At 34.9% G+C, this 17,872-nt stretch overlaps 1 protein-coding gene across 13 annotated transcripts; it reads right to left on the bottom strand.

Moving 5' to 3' along the window:
* Nucleotides 1-413: 413 nt before the first annotated feature.
* LOC100500643 (uncharacterized) lies at nt 414-17,672 on the bottom strand. Of its 13 annotated transcripts, none has more exons than XM_041014501.1 (4): nt 14,873-14,965; nt 12,522-12,900; nt 11,626-11,835; nt 909-1,548 (listed from the first exon to the last, which is right to left on the bottom strand). In XM_041014501.1, coding segments are annotated over exons 3-4 (450 nt in total). In that variant the 5' UTR covers nt 11,628-11,835; nt 12,522-12,900; nt 14,873-14,965; the 3' UTR covers nt 909-1,100.
* Between the last annotated feature and the right edge of the window lie 200 nt (nt 17,673-17,872).

The following is a 17,872-nucleotide window of genomic DNA, read 5'->3' as shown; positions in this document are numbered from 1 at the left end:
TAAAGAAGAAAGAGAAAAGGAAAGTAAAAAAATTGTGGGACCGCTCAAATTAACTAAAAACTTGAAGATTAGTTACCACTAGAGACATAAAATCAAAGAGTTCTTAAAACCTATATGTCACTAAAGGGCCATTTAAAAGTGGTTAAGAAACCAAATCGGGTTCTACCACTAAAGATGTCCTTCCAAAGAATGTTTGATTTGTTTCCAAGTTTAATGTTGATTTTATCAAACTTTGTACAAAGATTGTTTGATTAGTTTTCAAATTTACCCATTGAATTGTTCTCTAGATCTCCCCTAGTCTCTCTCTCTCTGAGTTATGTACTTGTGTTCCATGGTGTGGTGAACTATTGAGTTACATGCATGATCATAAAATTGTTATCTCAAACTTCCCTAAAGAATATCAAAGCGACGTATGAGAGTGTCTCCAAATTCGTTGATCATGAAGTGCTTTCAGCTCATTCGTCTGCAATTGATTTACAATCAATTTCGAAAATGACATTATATATCCAAATGCAGAAATGATACCAACTCAGCGCTGAAAGCAATGCTATTTCCTCTCCAAATACACCATAGTAAAGCAACAAATTTTCATCTATATAACTTAATAACTGACAACAGAATAAAACCCAAGGGGTTGGTCAAGTGGAGCAAGATAGGATCTCCCATCAAACAGGTCACAGGTTTGACGTCCCATTCATCTCCTAGTAGTGAGATAAATACAAGTACCTCTGCGAGCGCTCATTGAGTTCAAAGACTTTTCATGCCTTGTAATATGACACCATTCTCTCCCCCTAAATTTCTTTTATACCAAACTGATAACAGAATACGGTAGCCTGCATTGAAGTTATAAATTATCTCTAGGTCCATAAGTATCAAACAAAAAGACATCAAAACAGTGCGTCCAAAAAGACATCAGAACATCAATTATTTACTTATATGAACCAATAAGCAATTTACTAAATAGTTTTACTGCAGAGGAACTTAACCTCAACTTCCATCACAACAATGACAAAAAAGAAAAAAAAACAAGTGAAAAAGTGATAAAACAAAGGTTATTTTATCACAAAATATTGCAGATCTGATAAAAGTGCACATCCCTTTTATATATCAGAAGGAGGAGGAAAGATGCGTGACACAGGAGATATTACATATTGTTGGATATAATTCTTAGAATTGTTTGGGTCAGGAATCCAATGAATCTCACTCATGTTTGGTGTCTCAACAAAGGCCATAGTGAACCCTCCTACCTTCACTAGTTTCCCTCTCTTCCCTGCCCTCAGTATAAGGTTCCCATGCTGGTACGAAAATATGCCATTGGTAAGACAAATTATGTCACCTGAATCAAAAGCATCGCACTCGTCGCCCCAGAACTGGAAATGAATAGCTGCAGTCGCATCTGCCACAAGAGCCAGGCATATCTTGTTTTGCCCTTCTACTGTGGTCTTGCCTTTGTCCAAAATGATAAATTTGGTGTCTATATTGTTCTGAGCTGCAGGCACAATGTCTTTGAGAAGAATCATGTTTTCACTTGTTGTTTCCTTCAACAACCTACAGTTTGTCAGATAATACAACATAACTTTTGGTAAAGAATGCAAAAATCATTAATTTGAGGAGCTTCTAGAAACCGAATTAAAAATGCAGGACATGTATTTGTAGAAATTAAAATGTGATGCGATAGAAAGTTATACATCCACTGCGACGAGTGCATTTACTTGTCATAAGTTTTTTTAGGGGTAACTTTGAGAATTTGTATAATACTTTTTTAAATTTAATATAAAGAAATACACATATTTTTCTTTTAATTTGTTCGTGACAAAAATCAGTTAAAATTAATTAGAGCGCTCTAATATGTGATTAAAATTCACTAATCACAATGATTCAAGTAAGAATTATAATCGGAACACTTTAAGTATTCAAAAAAAAATTATAAACAAAATAAGCAAGCTAAGTAAAATACTATAAGTTCCATTCGAAAATCTTAATGTCAAATACTAAAATAAATAAGAAATAAGAACCAAGGCAAGTTAAATACAAAGAAGAAAAAAAAAATAATTCTCAACTCATCTCCCAAACATGAAGCAACGAGACAACATATTATCAAATCTTCAATGTAATTTCTTGAAGTTGTTCATCCACCATCTTTCTCTGAATGCAATGAAAGGGACCGATAGCATGGGTATTTTGTGATTCACATGTCAAATTGGGCAAATCCGTGTACAAGTCTTGGTTGATGGAGGAAGTTCAGATAATTTTTTACAACCCCAAATTGCTGAATTTCTTAAACTCCCGGTGGAACCAGGTCCTTGTTTCAAAGTTTTGGGCCAATCTATGACTGTTGAGGGAGTGGTCCCTAATTTGTCCATCACATTACAAGGATATGAGTTGAGAGTACCTGTATTCTTATTGCCTATGGCAGGATTCATGGCTGGCTACTTTAGGCCCACATGTGGCAGACTATGCAGCTTTGACACTAAAATTTATCTACAATGGAAAATTTGTGACATTACAAGGAGAGAGGCACATCACCTAAAATGGCTCAATTCAATCATTACAGAAGGATGTGAATATTGATGCTATTGCTGATTCATTTACTGTTCAGCTATTTCAGTTCCACACTGAGGATGATGTTTTGAAAGATTTACCACCACATATAGCCCCAGAGATTGCCCTATTGCTGCACACTTACAGTTCAATGTTCCAAACTCCAACATCATTACCACCTGCTAGAAGTCAAAATCATGTTATTCCACTTTTGGAGGGTACGCAGCAAGTCAAAGTCAAACCGTGAAGATATCCTCATAGCCAGAAAGAACAAATTGAGAAGATGGTGCATGAAATGCTAGACCAAGAACATTTGACACATCTGGAAAATGTGCTACGAGTCCTTAAACAACATGTATTGTTTGTGAAGTTGTCAAAGTGTTCATTTGGAGTATTGGAAATTGAATACTTGGGACACATAGTTTCCAGAACAAGGAGTATCTATGGGTAGTAGTATGGTTCAGGCAATCCATGAGTGGCCACCACCCACAAATGTGACACAACAGTTTCACTAGCCAGATTTGAAGCATGATGTGCAACAATTTGTTCGATCTTGTGCAATTTGTCAACAAGCAAAAACTTTACATACCAAAGCTGCTGAGCTGCTGCAGCCACTGCCTACACCATCACATATATGAGAGGATATAGCAATGGATTTATCACTGGCCTACCAAATTCGTATGGCTTCAATACTATTCTGGTAATAATAGACCGTTTATCAAAATATGGTCATTTCATAGCACTCAAAGGGGATTACACGAGCAGGTTTGTAGCTGAGTTATTCATGACTCATGTGGTTAAATTACATGGAATGCCTAAGTCAATAGTGTCTGACAGGGATAAGGTTTTTACTAGCAATTTCTGGAAGAACTTATTTCAATTGCAGGGTACCACATTGGCCATGTCCTCAACCTACCATCCTCAATCCGATGGCCAATCAGAAGTAGTGAACAAGTGCTTGGAGATGTTTCTCAGGTATTTCACTTTTCACAATCCAAAAGCTTGGTACAAGGCTTTAAATTGGGCAGAGTTTTGGTACAACACATCATTTCACACCAGCATTGGTATGACACCATTTAAAGCATTATATGGGAGAGATCCACCAGCTCTGACTCGATACAATCCACAGGCATCAGACCCTGTTACTCTGCAGGAACAATTGATCATCAGGGATAGAACTTTACAGCAATTGAAACAACATTTGGAAAAAGCTCAAGTATACATGAAGAACCAAGCTGACAAGAAGAGAACTGATGTGTCCTTCACAATTGGAGATTTAGTTATAGTGAAGCTCCAACCATATAAGCAACACTCTGTCACTTTGAGAAGAAATCAGAAGTTGGGAATGATATATTTTGGGCCATTTCCTGTTGTGGCCAAAATAGGTAATGTGGCTTACAAGTTACCCCTACCTGATGCGGCCAAAATACATCTAGTTTTTCACATCTCTCAGCTGAAGCCTGAAGCCTTTCAAAGGAATTCCACAAGAAAAGTGCATGCCTTTGCCTCTAACCACAACCGATACAGGTCCAGTAATTGCCCCAATTGACATTCTGCAAACTAGGTCCATTAAGAAAGGCTCAAATTTTATACCACAGGTGCTTGTGCAATGGGACAACACGACTCCACTTGAAGTCGCATGGGAGGATGTTAATGAGATGTTAGACAACTTCCCTAACTTCAACCTTGAGGACAAGGTTGCCATAAATGGGGATGGTATTACAATGAAGAAAAATAGGAAAGGCGCATTCTCAGCCAAGTCAGCTAAAGGGGACCCACATGGAGACAAAGGGAATAATGTTGTTAGCAGTGGTCCGAAAATGATGGGGCAAAGGAAAGGAATGAGGAATCGCATGACTAGCACCAAGCAAACCCCACTTTATAGGTTACCTTAATTTCCTATATTTTAACCTCTTAATTTCAAATAAAAGATAAAAGAAACCGCATGTAATCTGAACAAAAAATAATTCAAAACTCTGAAAAATCACTAATTAGACAATTTAAATTCAAAGCTAAGATATTAATTAAACTAAATTAATGTAGTTTAAATAATAAAACTTAAATAAATAAAGTCATTCAATTCATCATTGAGTAATAATAAGACTAAAATAACAAGAACAGAATGAATGAATGTTTATTAAACTCAGGATCAAGCAAGTTTTACTTGAATGAAGTCATAACAAGTATAACTAAATCACATAAATTTTCTTTCTGTCGAGCAAAAATTATAATGTCAACAGCGTTCCACAAGTATGGAAAAGAATAAGTAAAGAAAGAAACCAACAAGGAGTGAATAGGCAATTTAGTCCCTGAGATTGTAACCACTTTGCATATTAGTCCCTGACTTAAATTTTAATTCATAATAGTCCCTAACTTTACCTCCGTTATGCAAATAAGTCTCTGCTGTTAAAATCTAATTTCCTCCGTTAGTCAAATGTCTATTTGGCAAACGTAAGCATCCAAAGTGGCAGGTTTGAGTCCAAGTCAGCAATATTATGTGGCAAGGCAAGGACTGAATTGAAAAATTAGGTTAAGAAGAAATCAAAAATGAAGTAAACCCATTTTCCCTTTCACTGTCTTACTGCTGTAGGGTTTTTTAACTGTTTGCCTCTTCCCTCCCCTGCATTCTCGTGATTGAGGGTTCGCGCTTTTTGTCAGGTTGGTGGTTTCATTCAATTCGTTTGCATTGTTTTGGTGGTTTGATTTGGGGTTTTATATGTTCGAGGGGTTTCATCTGCATTGTCTTCGCGCTTCGTAGGGAGGTTTATGATCCTTTATTATTTTCGTTTATGATGCTCTGTTTTTATAGATGACAATGTTTTTGGTTTTTGATTGTGTCTTCGCGCTTTTTGACAATGTCAATGTCTTCACGCTTTTTGAGGTAGGTTTTTTTATTTCCTAATATCTGACCATGTTTGCGGTTTCTGATTGTGTAGAATGAATGACAATATAACTTTAGTATTGCACCATGGAGGAAGATTCACTCCACGTGCCAGTGATGAAAAGGTTGAATATATAGGCGGAGAATTTGACGTTTGGGATATATCTGCAGATTGCCTGAATGCATTTATCTTATATGATCTGGTGAAAGCTTGTAAGAAGTATAGTAATATAGGAGAATGTTTTTGGTTGATTGATAAGGACTTAGATTTTAATCATGGGTTAAGGAGTTGTACAACTGATGGAGATATATTACACTTAGTTAGGGATGCTTTTGAAAATGAGAATGAGATAAATGTTTATTTTCATCATGAAGTAGATCCAATTTTAGAAGAAGTCCCACAGATGTTGTACTTGGAATGTGATCCAATTCGAAAAGCTGTTGAGAATGAGGATGATTTAGATGATGTACCTGTTGCTGGCCATGAGGAAGGTAAGTTTTAATTCATCTGTACTTGGTCCGACATGGTTACCATAATTAATTAATATGATTACTTTTTACTTTATCACCATTGATGCAGATGTTGGTGCTGGAGAGCAGAGAGATGCTGGTGAGCAGATGGATGCTGGTAAGCAGAGGGATGGTGGTGAGCAGAGGGATACTGATGCTGGTGAGCAAAGAGATGGTAGTGAGCAGAGGGATACTGATGCTGGTGAGCAAAGAGATGGTAGTGAGCAGAGGGATGCTGAAGCTGGTGAGGAGAGAGATGTTGATGGTGAAGAGAGAGATGTTGCTGATAGTGAGGAGGAAAAGGAAGTTGACAGTGATGAGACAGATGTTGAGTGGTTTATAAATTTCTCTTGTATGTTGAATGAAGTTGAAGCTGAAGTTGAGACAGATGGTTATCATTCAGAAGAGCTTAATATCCCCATTAGTAGTGATGATGAAGATGAGGATGTTGAAGTTTATCCTCAATATAGTCAAAGTAGTGGAGTTGGTGAACAGAAGTTGGAATTAGGGATGGAGTTTGGTACTCTAGATGAATTTAAATCTGCCTTGAGGGAGTATAGCATATTGATGGGCAGGGAGTTCAAGTGGAAGAAGAATGATAAACAGAGGGCTAGAGCAAAATGCAAGAAGGCATTTTGTGATTGAGAAATCTACTGTGCAAAGAATGAAGTTAGAAACTCTTTTCAGATAAAGACATTTAAGCATAACCATAATTGCTGCAGAGAAGTGAACAACAAACAAGCAAATAGACAGTGGGTGGTCAGTAAACTTGAGGGCAAACTCAGAATGCAGCCAACCCTTAAATGTGTTGAAGCTTTGGAATATTTCAAGCAAGAGTTTGGAGTGCACATTGAAGTTACAAAGATGTGGAGAGCCATGAAAGAAGCAAAGCAATTAGTGGAAGGGAATGAGAGGAAACAATATGCCAAAGTATTTGATTATGCACATGAATTGTTGAGGAGCAATCCTGGATCAACAGTTAAGATCAACACAGTGCCAAGTCCAGAAGGTCCACCACAATTTCAGAGGCTATATATTTGTCTTGCTGGCTGTAAGAAGGGGTTTGTTGCTGGATGTAGACCATTCATAGGTCTAGATGGATGTTTCCTAAAGAGTGCATTTGGAGGAAACTTGCTCTCTGCTGTTGGGCTTGATGGCAATAACCACATCTATGTTATTGCTTATGCTGTTGTGGACATTGAGAACAAAGACAATTGAAAATGGTTTTTAACTTTGTTGCATGAAGATCTTGGGGATTACATACAGAATGGGTGGAATTTCATGTCAGACATGCAAAAGGTATGACTTGGTGTGATTTGCAATTGTTATCATAAGTTAGGTATTTAATTGAAGTTAATGACATAAGTTAGGGTCTAGTCCAGAAGTATTTACTACTTTGCTGCAATTTTTCAGGGACTTATTCCAACTTTACAGGAAGTCATGTCTGGTGCACCTCATAGATTTTGTGTCTTGCATCTTTGGAAAAATTTTACAAAGCAATGGAAAAGCAAGGAACTTAAAGGAATTGTGTGGCAATGTGCAAAATCCACTACTGTTGCTGAGTTTGAAGGCCATATGGCCCATTTGAAGACAATCAACTGCCAGGCTTGGGAGTATTTGAATAAATGGCCCAAACAAGCATGGACAAAAGCCCACTTCAGTACAATACCCAAGGTGGACAATATATGCAACAACACTTGTGAGGTATTCAATTCCAGAATTCTGCAGTATAGTTGCAAGCCTATTATCACAATGCTTGAAGAAATTAGAAGTTATATCATGAGAACCATGGCTGCCCGCAAGGTTAAACTTTTTGGAAAACCTGGACCATTATGTCCAGTGCAGTATAAAAGACTAGAAAAAGAATTTCATTTTGCTAATCAATGGACTCCCATTTGGTGTGGTGATAACATGGGCCTGAGATATGAGGTCCACATGTGGGGGAATAAGGTTGAGGTCAATTTAGGTGAATGGACATGCACTTGTGGAGTATGGCAACTAACAGGTTGTGTTCTTTATAGTTTTTTTTTTCATTCATAACCTACATGTGTGCTGATTTTACAACTTTGATGTAGGGATGCCATGCCGACATGTCATTGCAACAATAACTCACAAAGGAGGGAAGCCTGAGGACATGTGTCATGAGTGGCTGTCAATAGAAGCTTATAATAAGACATACCAGCATTTTATTGAACCAGTCCAAGGACCACAATATTGGGCCCAGACACAGTATACACACCCTGTTCCACCACATAAAAGGGTCCAAAGAGGAAGGCCAAAGAAAAATAGAAGGAGATCTGTAGATGAGGACAATGTCACAGGACATAAGCTAAAGAGGAAATTGGCTGAGTTTACATGTGAAAGGTGTGGCCAAACCAATCATAACATTAGAAGCTGTAAAAATATTGGAGTTCCTGTTAGGCCAAAGAAATATGTTGCACCATCAACTTCAAATGAGGATGACCACCTATTATCTCAAGATGAACAAGCTTTGAATGAGGCTGAAGAAGCTGCTGCTCATGTTCAACAAGATCCGATGGAGATTAATTTATCTCAGCCTCATTTGTCACAAGATAGTGACATGGAGTTGATGGTAAATATTTGTCACAACAAAGTAGTTTTATCTCAACCTAATTTGTTGCAGCACTCCATTTTTATATATTACAATTATTCATGTTTGACATTTACATGTAGGTCCCTGCAACTATTGTTCCACCAATAGCAAGGAATAAGTTAACCATAACAAGAGCCAAACAAAGGAAGGTTGCTGATAAAGATGATGCAGAAAACTGAAGAAGCATTTTTTGTTGCATTTTGAAGGTTGCTGAAGGTTGCTGAAGACCCATTTTTTGTTGCGCATTTTGAAGGTTGCTGAGTTTGAAGGTTGCTGATGAAGAAAACTGAAGAAACATTTTTTGTTGCATTTTGATATTAGGATGTGTAGTTGTATATTTTGAAAGCTTCACTGGCATGTGAAATGATGTAAACATTATGGCCTACTGAACAATTGCTTCTAACTACCATGCTTTGGGATGTCAAATATTATGTGAAATTGATCTAAAGTCATGTTTCTTCTCTTTCTTTTATAAATTATACACTGTGTTGGATTTGGAGTTGGAGTAGTACAATCCATCCCAACATACATTATGAGCTGCTTCTTATTACCTAATTCTCTTTCTTTTATTAAATTATATTTAATAAACTGCAAATTTCAGCAACAAATTTCACCAACAAATTATATTTAATTGAAATGGATAATTGACAGTAGCAACAAAAGCTGCTATTACACTACAAAAGCTACTTCCTATTACAAATTCTTCAGCAAAACAACAATTGACAGTAGCAACAAAAGCTGCTATTACACTACAAAAGCTACTTCCTACTACAAATTCTTCAGCAAAACAACAATTACAATATCAAAAGCTGCTATTACACATTTTACCTAAAATACATTCCCCCTAAAACTAACATTACAATTAAAAATGAAAAACCTAACAACACAATGTTTGTTAAATTTCTCATTTTCTTCTGCAAAGCTTCAATTTGTAGCCTCAAATCAGTCACTACCATTGTTTCTCTTGAGACAGAAGACGAATTAGAAAGTTGGTTTTCTTCTTCAACCCATTGAAAAAATTGACAGTTATCTGGGTCTGTTTGGGGTAATGCACAAGTATAGAATAACCTTCCTGGGTTCCTTCTTGTTCTTGCAGTTCGAATAGCTGCACGTCTTCCATGGTGGCATTGCCGTATGAAACTACCAGAAAATGCACAACAACTGCCACTTGCAGACATGGACAAATCAAGTGAACAAGCAGCAGGGAATGAGCCTCAGAGTAGAAGAAGAAGAAGCAACTCAGCGTGGGAAGAAGAAGAAGAAGATGAAGAAGAAGAAGAAGAAGAAGAAGCAACCAGCAGCTTCGTAAACCCTAATTTTTTTGGGGAAGAAGAAGCAACCTTGCATGTGAGAGACAATTTATAGATGCAGACCTCAGTGCCACGTTGGACAATCTACGTGGCACTGAATTGCCACCTATACACCTCACTAACGCCGTCACCTGAGAATTTAACGACAGGGACTATTTTGCAAAACTTATGTAAAGTTAGGGACTATTATGAATTAAAATTTAAGTCAGGGACTAATATGCAAAGTGGTTACAATCTCAGGGACTAAATTGCCTATTCACTCAACCAACAAGTATGGAAAAGAATAAGTAAAGAAAGAAACCAACGATCAAGTAGTAATTAACGCACTAAGCATGACACCAAAAATCTAAATCATTGTTTTTCCATTTAGAACTATAGCTAAATAAGCTAACAGCAGCATTACAAGTAAAACAACTCAATAACCGAACAAAAATCCCCACAATTACTACTGAAAATCATTTAATTAATGTCTTGATATTAATACGTTTTATACATTGATTTTCAGTAGACAAGCCTAAGCTGATTCATTTAATTGGTGGGAATTCCCAGCAATGCAAAGGAAAGTGCTTTGTGGTGGGGTCTTCCCGATTCCCGATCCCAATATACAAAAATTGTACTACATTTTGCACTGCTCCATTCCATTGTATGATTTCACTCATTTAACTGTTGGGTGCTTTTAGGGTTCTGCTCTCTCTGCCCCATAAAAGGATATACTAGTGGGCACTATGCTATGTGTGTAGCATGTACAATTACCATGACCCACTCACTCAGCCTTTAAACTTTCATATAAATATATGTACCTACCTATCCTATGAGCTTCTAAACATTTTTCTCCTCATGCCAAAGGCAAACGCATCACTTACTTTTTATGGGAAAACCACTCCCAACCTATATTTACTTCCCCTAAGGTGACAAGTGAAGTGATAATAATGCTTAAACTATGTTTAGTATGAAAGTTCAATGCAGCAGGTTTAAAGGCATCATTTGGTAAACCGAAAGCTATCTTCTTCAAAGCAAGCTTAAAGGGATTATTTAGATGGAATTTTTTTAGTATAACTTTATTCAATGATGCCATACTCATATCCATATGATCTATTTTTGAAAACAGAAATCTATTGTTTAATAATGTGAGATCCTGTCCCAGCAATGAATACAAATATATATGTGATCATTATATTAAAGCAAATACAGTTTACGGCCCAAGAAAAAATAAATAGATATAACGCCCACACAAAGTGTCATTCAGCAAAAACAAGTGTAAAATTATCCTAAAATTAGCAACCAAATTAGTAGTTCTAAAGAGAATTGTGATATTTAGGCTTTTGTACCAAGTAAAGTAAATTATGAAATACCTTCTTTCTATTTTATTTTCATTTTCTTTAGCCTGAAAGCCTCAAATAAAATTAATAGGAAGTAAAGTTCATAAGGAGCTTGACACTACTAACCTCCAGGAAATTCAGGACTATCAAAGCAAAATAACTAAGAGACCAGATTAGATTGCATTTATTGAATATAAAGTAAAATCTTATGTAATTTTGGAAGTTTGGTGAGTCGAGCTGCAACGGAATCAACATTAAAAAAAACCCTCTATACATAATTTCAAAATAATAAAATAATGGCAGATCTTGCTCTTCCAAAACAGCCTAAGACAACACCATTAAACAAAAATTTCAAAAGAGTATAGATCCCCACGGTAACGAAAGAAGAAGTACGAAATCAAACTAAATAGGATTACGCCAAACTGAGATCTTGCAAAGAAGGAAACGCACATACGAAATTAAGGCTTCACCAACACAACATGAGAGCACGTAAAGCACGGAATTCGGATTTGAGGAAGCAAAGACAAACCTAAATCGCATCCAGAAAGAGCATTCATGTGAAACTCGATTTGATCTACCGTTGCGGCGACAGATTCAAAGTGGCTCAATATAGAGACAAAGCGATTTCGCTTCCGCTTCCGCTTCGTTCCTTCCTCCTTCCTATCAATGGAAATGGAAATTGGAGTTTAAATTCGCAGATAGAGAGAGAGAGAGGACAGAGAAAGGACTGCGTTTTTGTTTTTGTTTGCGGGAGTGACGCGTCTCAATTAAATAATTTTAATAAGTTGAATTCTGGCATTTGGAACCTAGAAACATAACTTTGGATAGAATCTCATTGCTCTGTACTAATTTGTTATTTATTTTTTACTTGATTAGATTTTTGTATTTTAAAACTCAATTAAATAATTTTGTAACTAAGAAGCCGTCAAACGAATGAAAGATATGAAAAATATTTGTCTTCATATAAAGGAAACTAGTATTATTTTTTCTTTTACTATTGTTTTATAATATTTTTAGAAATAATTATTTTAATATAAAATAATTATTTTAATATATATTTATTTTATGGGATTTTATCTAAACTATATATTTGTAAGTAGAAATTTTTTAAAGGTTGTCTGCATCAATGAATTGTAGGTGCAAGCTTTATAGGATATGACCAACACCAAGTAATCATAGGTAATACCGAGCATTTGTAAGTAAAAATTATTTTGAGTTTTATCTACACTAAATAAGAGTAGATACAAATCTTGAATTTTACTTATGACAAACAATTATAGGTATAAGTATTTTTTTATTTTACTTATGACAAACAATTATAGGTATAAGTATTTTTTTACTTTTACCTACTGTAATTTATGTCTGTAGCATAGTTGTCAGGCGGAGCGGAGCGGCACCCATCCGCAACGTACATGTGTGTAGCAGGGCGGTTTCGGGTCGTGGCTGGAGCAGCCGTTATCACGGCGGAGCGGCGCGAGTTGCGGAGCAGTTTTTCACGCCGTTACTTCGAAGCACGGTGGTTCTGAGTGGGTTCGATGGTTCTGTTCTGTGTTGCTTCTTCTGCTTTGTTCTTCCCAGAGAGAGAGGGAGAGAGAGAGAGGGCACTATGTTGCTTCTTCTGCTTTGTTCTGTGTTGCTAAGAAACCCTCGATCTCAGATCTCGCACCCGCGCCCTCCACCAACTCTTTATCTCCACTTCTCCCAAAATTGTCCTGCCTTAATTATCTATCATGTGTATACAGTATATTCACGTTCTAATATACCATTAGGGGATTCAGCAAAACAAAACATATATACCACTAGGGCTGGCTTATGTAGAGGCAAAAAATATTAATATATAATAATAATGTTAATAATTAAATAATATAGAAATAATATTAAATAAATATAATAATATCATAGTTTTATAATATTAAAAACTTATATATATATATATATATATATATATATATTTATATTTTTGTTTTAAAGTTTAACATTTCTAGTTAAATTGTAACTGAACAATATTAATATACAATAATAATGTTAATAATTAAATAATATAGAAATAATATGAAATAAATATAATAATATCATAATTTTATAATATTAAAAACTTATATATATATATATATATATATATATATATATATTTTTGAACATATATATATTATTAATTATTTATATTTTTGTTTTAAAGTTTAACATATCTAGTTAAATTGTAGACGAACAATATTAATATATAATAATAATGTTAATAATTAAATAATATAGAAATAATATTAAAAACTTTTATATATATATATATATATATATATATATATATATATATATATTATTAATTATTCATATATTTATATTTTTGGTTTTAAAGTTTAACATATCTAGTTAAATTGTAGTCGAGCAATATTAATATATAATAATAATGTTGATAATTAAATAATATAGACATAATATTAAATAAATATAATAATATCATAATTTTATGATATTAAAAACTTATATATATATATATATATATATATATATATATTTATATTTTTTTGAACATATATATATATATATATATATATATATATATATATATATATATATATATATATTATTAATTATTTAACATATATAAAAAAAACATTAGAATAGCGGTCATCCCGCTATCCGCTATCCCACTTTTGGGGTCAGCCGCTCCGCTCCGCAGGTATTGACAACTATGGTCTGTAGGTAAAAACCTCCCTAGAAATATATCATTTGCATGCATAAAAAATAATGCACATGATTTGGAAAATTGTGGTAAAAAATAATAGAAGAAAAGCAGATACATGATTGAAAAAATAAGTTGTTCGGAAGTGAGCAGAATCACGATCCCTCTCATACACATTTAATTTATCTATACCCCAATATATTTGCATTGGTAGTATATACCATATGCTTCGTCTCACATCACAATTCACATTCAAGATGATGTAGATGTGCAGAAAAGGATTGATGCTTTTCAAAAGAAATAAAGCATATGGTTGGTCAAAAAGTGAACACCGACATTTTTGTCGTCATCATAGAATCACGAACCCAAAAATAAAGTAAAATAAATGAATAAAACATAGTATGAAATGTTGGAAAGGAGCATATTATAGGAAGTATTTGAGAGAAATGGAGGAGAGAATATTTGAAAGAAGGTTAGCTTTTATTCCTTGAGAAATACTTTTGTTTTGGTTTCCTTGGGTTCACTTACAAATGATAACCTTTTTCCCTTTTATAGGCTCCAATGGAAAGTTCTAGATACATTAAGAAAGATTTCACACACTTCAAGGAAAAGTTCTACACACTTCTCTCAGTTACTTAGTTCTACACACTTGACATAGAAAGAGTCTCCTTCCTATGCACTTATCAACTCTGTACAAGTTGTTAGTGTGCGCTACCTTTGCACATGTTGCAAGCAGAAGCTCACAGACTGTAATAATTGCTCCTATAAGTATGACACATTGACTATTCTATATCAACTGATATCTAAGTGGGTGAAATTGCAAGCCACTATAGGAAAGCAACTATCTTTTCTCTGGTTATCTTTTGGTATTCAATAAAAAATTAGGATTATTCAATTCAAGGATGCTTTTGTACTCTTAAGTGACTAATGACTAATGTGGTTCAAACCTTTTTTTTCACTTGTAAGTGTACAATATGTATTATGTAGTCAAATGCATGGGCCAGATTTAGAACTTACACTTTGTAATATATGTTTTCTGTCTTTTGTTTGCTTTTGAGAAGATTTACACAAAGTGTGGGAGACGAGCAATGTCTATCATGATGATGGGATCTGCAACAACATTTATAGACTATGATGAGTGCTGGAAATTATTGCAGGTAACAAGAAACAAATCTCTTTATTTATGGGATTTATTCAACAAAAATTGTCTCCTTCATGACTCATTGGTTTCTCTCATTGCTTCAAGTCCTAACTCATCTGCTAAAGATGCTGGTACAATATATTACCTACATATGTTTTGGATAGGACAACTTTGTTTCTATGAGAACTTTTCATATGCTTTGGTTTCTATAATTTTTTATATTTTCTTTTTCAGGCACTATTAAAGTTATATATGCAAAGCTATCAAAATCTGGTTTTATCCTCTTGTCGTTTTTGCTGCTCATCATGCTTTCCTATTTGACATGAGTCTGAAGTGTTAGCTAAGGGTTGCAAATGACTACTTCCCTGCATCAAATTTTTCCAGCTCTTGGTGTATGGGATTAATTCAAAGTGGTGAACTTGTTGCTTTGCAAGTTGATGTTAGAAAATATTAGGCATGGAAGCCAGGTTCAACTAGGTGTGTATTTATTGACATCTATTTTAGATACGGTCTTAAGTTAGTGTTGGTTCCTGTCTTCTTGATACGAAGATGCTATTGGATATTGTATGAAATTGATTTAAGTGGGTAAGGAAGGAGATGGATATTAGTCATGCAAGGATGAAAAGGATATTAAAATAGATATTAAGCATTCTAAATAGATATTAAATAAAAATCATATGTCCAAACGCTAATAAATCTGGAAATAGATATAATTATTATTTATGTATTCATATTTTTGTAGGACTCAAGAGGAAGCTAATACAAAGTGGAAAGTGATGTGGTTCGCTGTTATCTGGACCATTTGGTTACAAAAAGAAATAAAATTATCTTTAACAATGCAGTCATGGATAAGGATAAAGTGTGGGAATTGGTTAAGCTAAGGTCGTGGCTCTGGTTGGCATGTAAGGGAAACAATTTCCTTACTCTTTGTATGACTGCTATACATTGCCAATGCTTTGTTTGACAGCGATGTGTTAAGTGAAATTGAAAAGGGATAAGTGTTGAGGCTTTGACGTCTGATATATGCTAGAAGGTCTGAAACAGAATTGACATAATTTGGAGGAACATCAGGTAGCTGTAAACAGTTCGACGTTGGGGAGGTTCTGCTTCTCTGGTTTTCTACGAGTTAAGCAGGTCGGTGATTTTGAGAGACTACATAGATATTAAAACAACACTGTTGCAATAAAGGAATAGCTGTGCGAAGGGATTGATTGGCGGAATACATTCAAACCAGGTATACATTGATGTTAAAGGCTGATTAGCCAGGTTACAGTAGATATGTTTTGCCGGGGAAACTTGTTATTGCAAATTGTGCTGGGTTTAATTTCTTATATGTAGTTTGAAGAGAAGTATCCTTAGGGATTTATGCTTGAAGCTGAATATCTTCTTAGTAAGATGTTTTTGGGTAGGGTACCCCTTATAACCCATCAATCATGTTTTTTGCTTGGCTGATAATAAAAAAATCATATAAAAAACCTGCCAACAGCAAGACCAATCTTCCTATTGAACAAACTAACTAAAAGAAAGCACAAAATAAATAAAATATATGCAGGTATTACAAGTATTAATCCTATTATTGGCTCAACATAGTTGCTGTTAACAAGTAAGACTTGGGTTATTACTGCACCAGGCAATGACTTCCAAATATTTTGGACTTGTATTCTATCACCCATTCTGCATGAGAGAGAATATCAACAGCATACCATGACTGCCTCTCTCAAATATTCAAACTCCACACACCAATTAAACAGAAGATTATCCTAGATTGGAGTCTAAAAGACTAAAACACAAATTCAACCATGTAGAGAATGTCTCCTCCAACTCATTCATACCACTGTTTGGTTGGAAGGGGGAGGGATTTTTATCGCTTAAAGTTCAGAAGTTAGGATGGGAGAGGAGGAAAAACAAGGAGGCAAACCATAATCCCTCCCTTCCAAGTTTTGCCTCCTCACCTTTCCATTCAATCAAAAGCAAGATCGGGATATGCAGTCTGCCTCCCTCTGCACAGTCCTCACTCCATCAATCAAAAGACGAAATATGCACATCTAAACGGTAACAAGCAGAAAAGGTCATCTTCCCACCATTTTCTAGCTCTGGATCAGTAGAATAGCTTTTAAAAAGAAGCCACAACACAGCACTACTATAACCATTGCAGAAGACATCAACATAGCAACAACAAGGGACCATATTTATGAGGCAAACAGAAGCCCCAATCAATTGAAGCATTCTTACATGTATTATTGGCATTTCTAATATATTCATCTGAACAATCATCATATCATATCAGTTTTACCCGTCTTTCTAACAAAAAATCCAAAATGGTAATCTAATTTATTACCACCTACAAATTCTTTCAATTAATGTCTGTCGCAACATGATTAGGGTAACAAAAACACTAAACAAAACATAAATCTTTCGGAAAAAGCAAAATAAGAATAATAAAAAAAAAAGGAAGGAAAATTGATGTGTACCTGTTGAGTAAAGGATTGGTGCGGGACCTTGTAATCCTTGTGGAGGGTGTAGAGCCCCAGAAACGACGCCGCTGCAGCCCCGGTGAAGAACGACGCCAATCTCACTCTCATCACATACCCATTTCCCCCCTTTCTCTCTCAGTCTCTATTACACTTCACAAATACTACTCCTTTCAACGATGTTGCTCAAAACACGCCGTCTCAGCCATGGACACCAGCGACGTCGTTTTACCTCACTACATTAGCAATTTGCTTTTTTTTTAAAATGTAATTTTAGTTTTGTTTAAAAAATGCTTTTTAGAAAAAGAAAAAATAACAGTTTTTTAAGGGAAAAAAATTAGAAAATTCATAAAATAGTTTTAAAAAAACTACTTTTTTTTTAAAAAAATTAAACGAGCTCTTTTA

Source organism: Glycine max, chromosome 4, assembly GCF_000004515.6.
Source record: "Glycine max cultivar Williams 82 chromosome 4, Glycine_max_v4.0, whole genome shotgun sequence".
NCBI lineage: Eukaryota > Viridiplantae > Streptophyta > Magnoliopsida > Fabales > Fabaceae > Glycine > Glycine max.
Note: the sequence above shows the minus strand (reverse complement) of the source record. Positions and strands in the feature narration are given on the sequence as shown.

Excerpts from the sequence above, each read along its gene's own strand:
- LOC100500643 (XM_006601702.4), bottom strand. The coding sequence starts at position 17,578 with ATGAGAGTGAGATTGGCGTCGTTCTTCACCGGGGCTGCAGCGGCGTCG. Across the intron at positions 1,539-17,467 it reads ACCAATCCTTTACTCAACAG|GAAACAACAAGTGAAAACAT; the intron begins GTACACATCAAT and ends AGGTTGTTGAAG.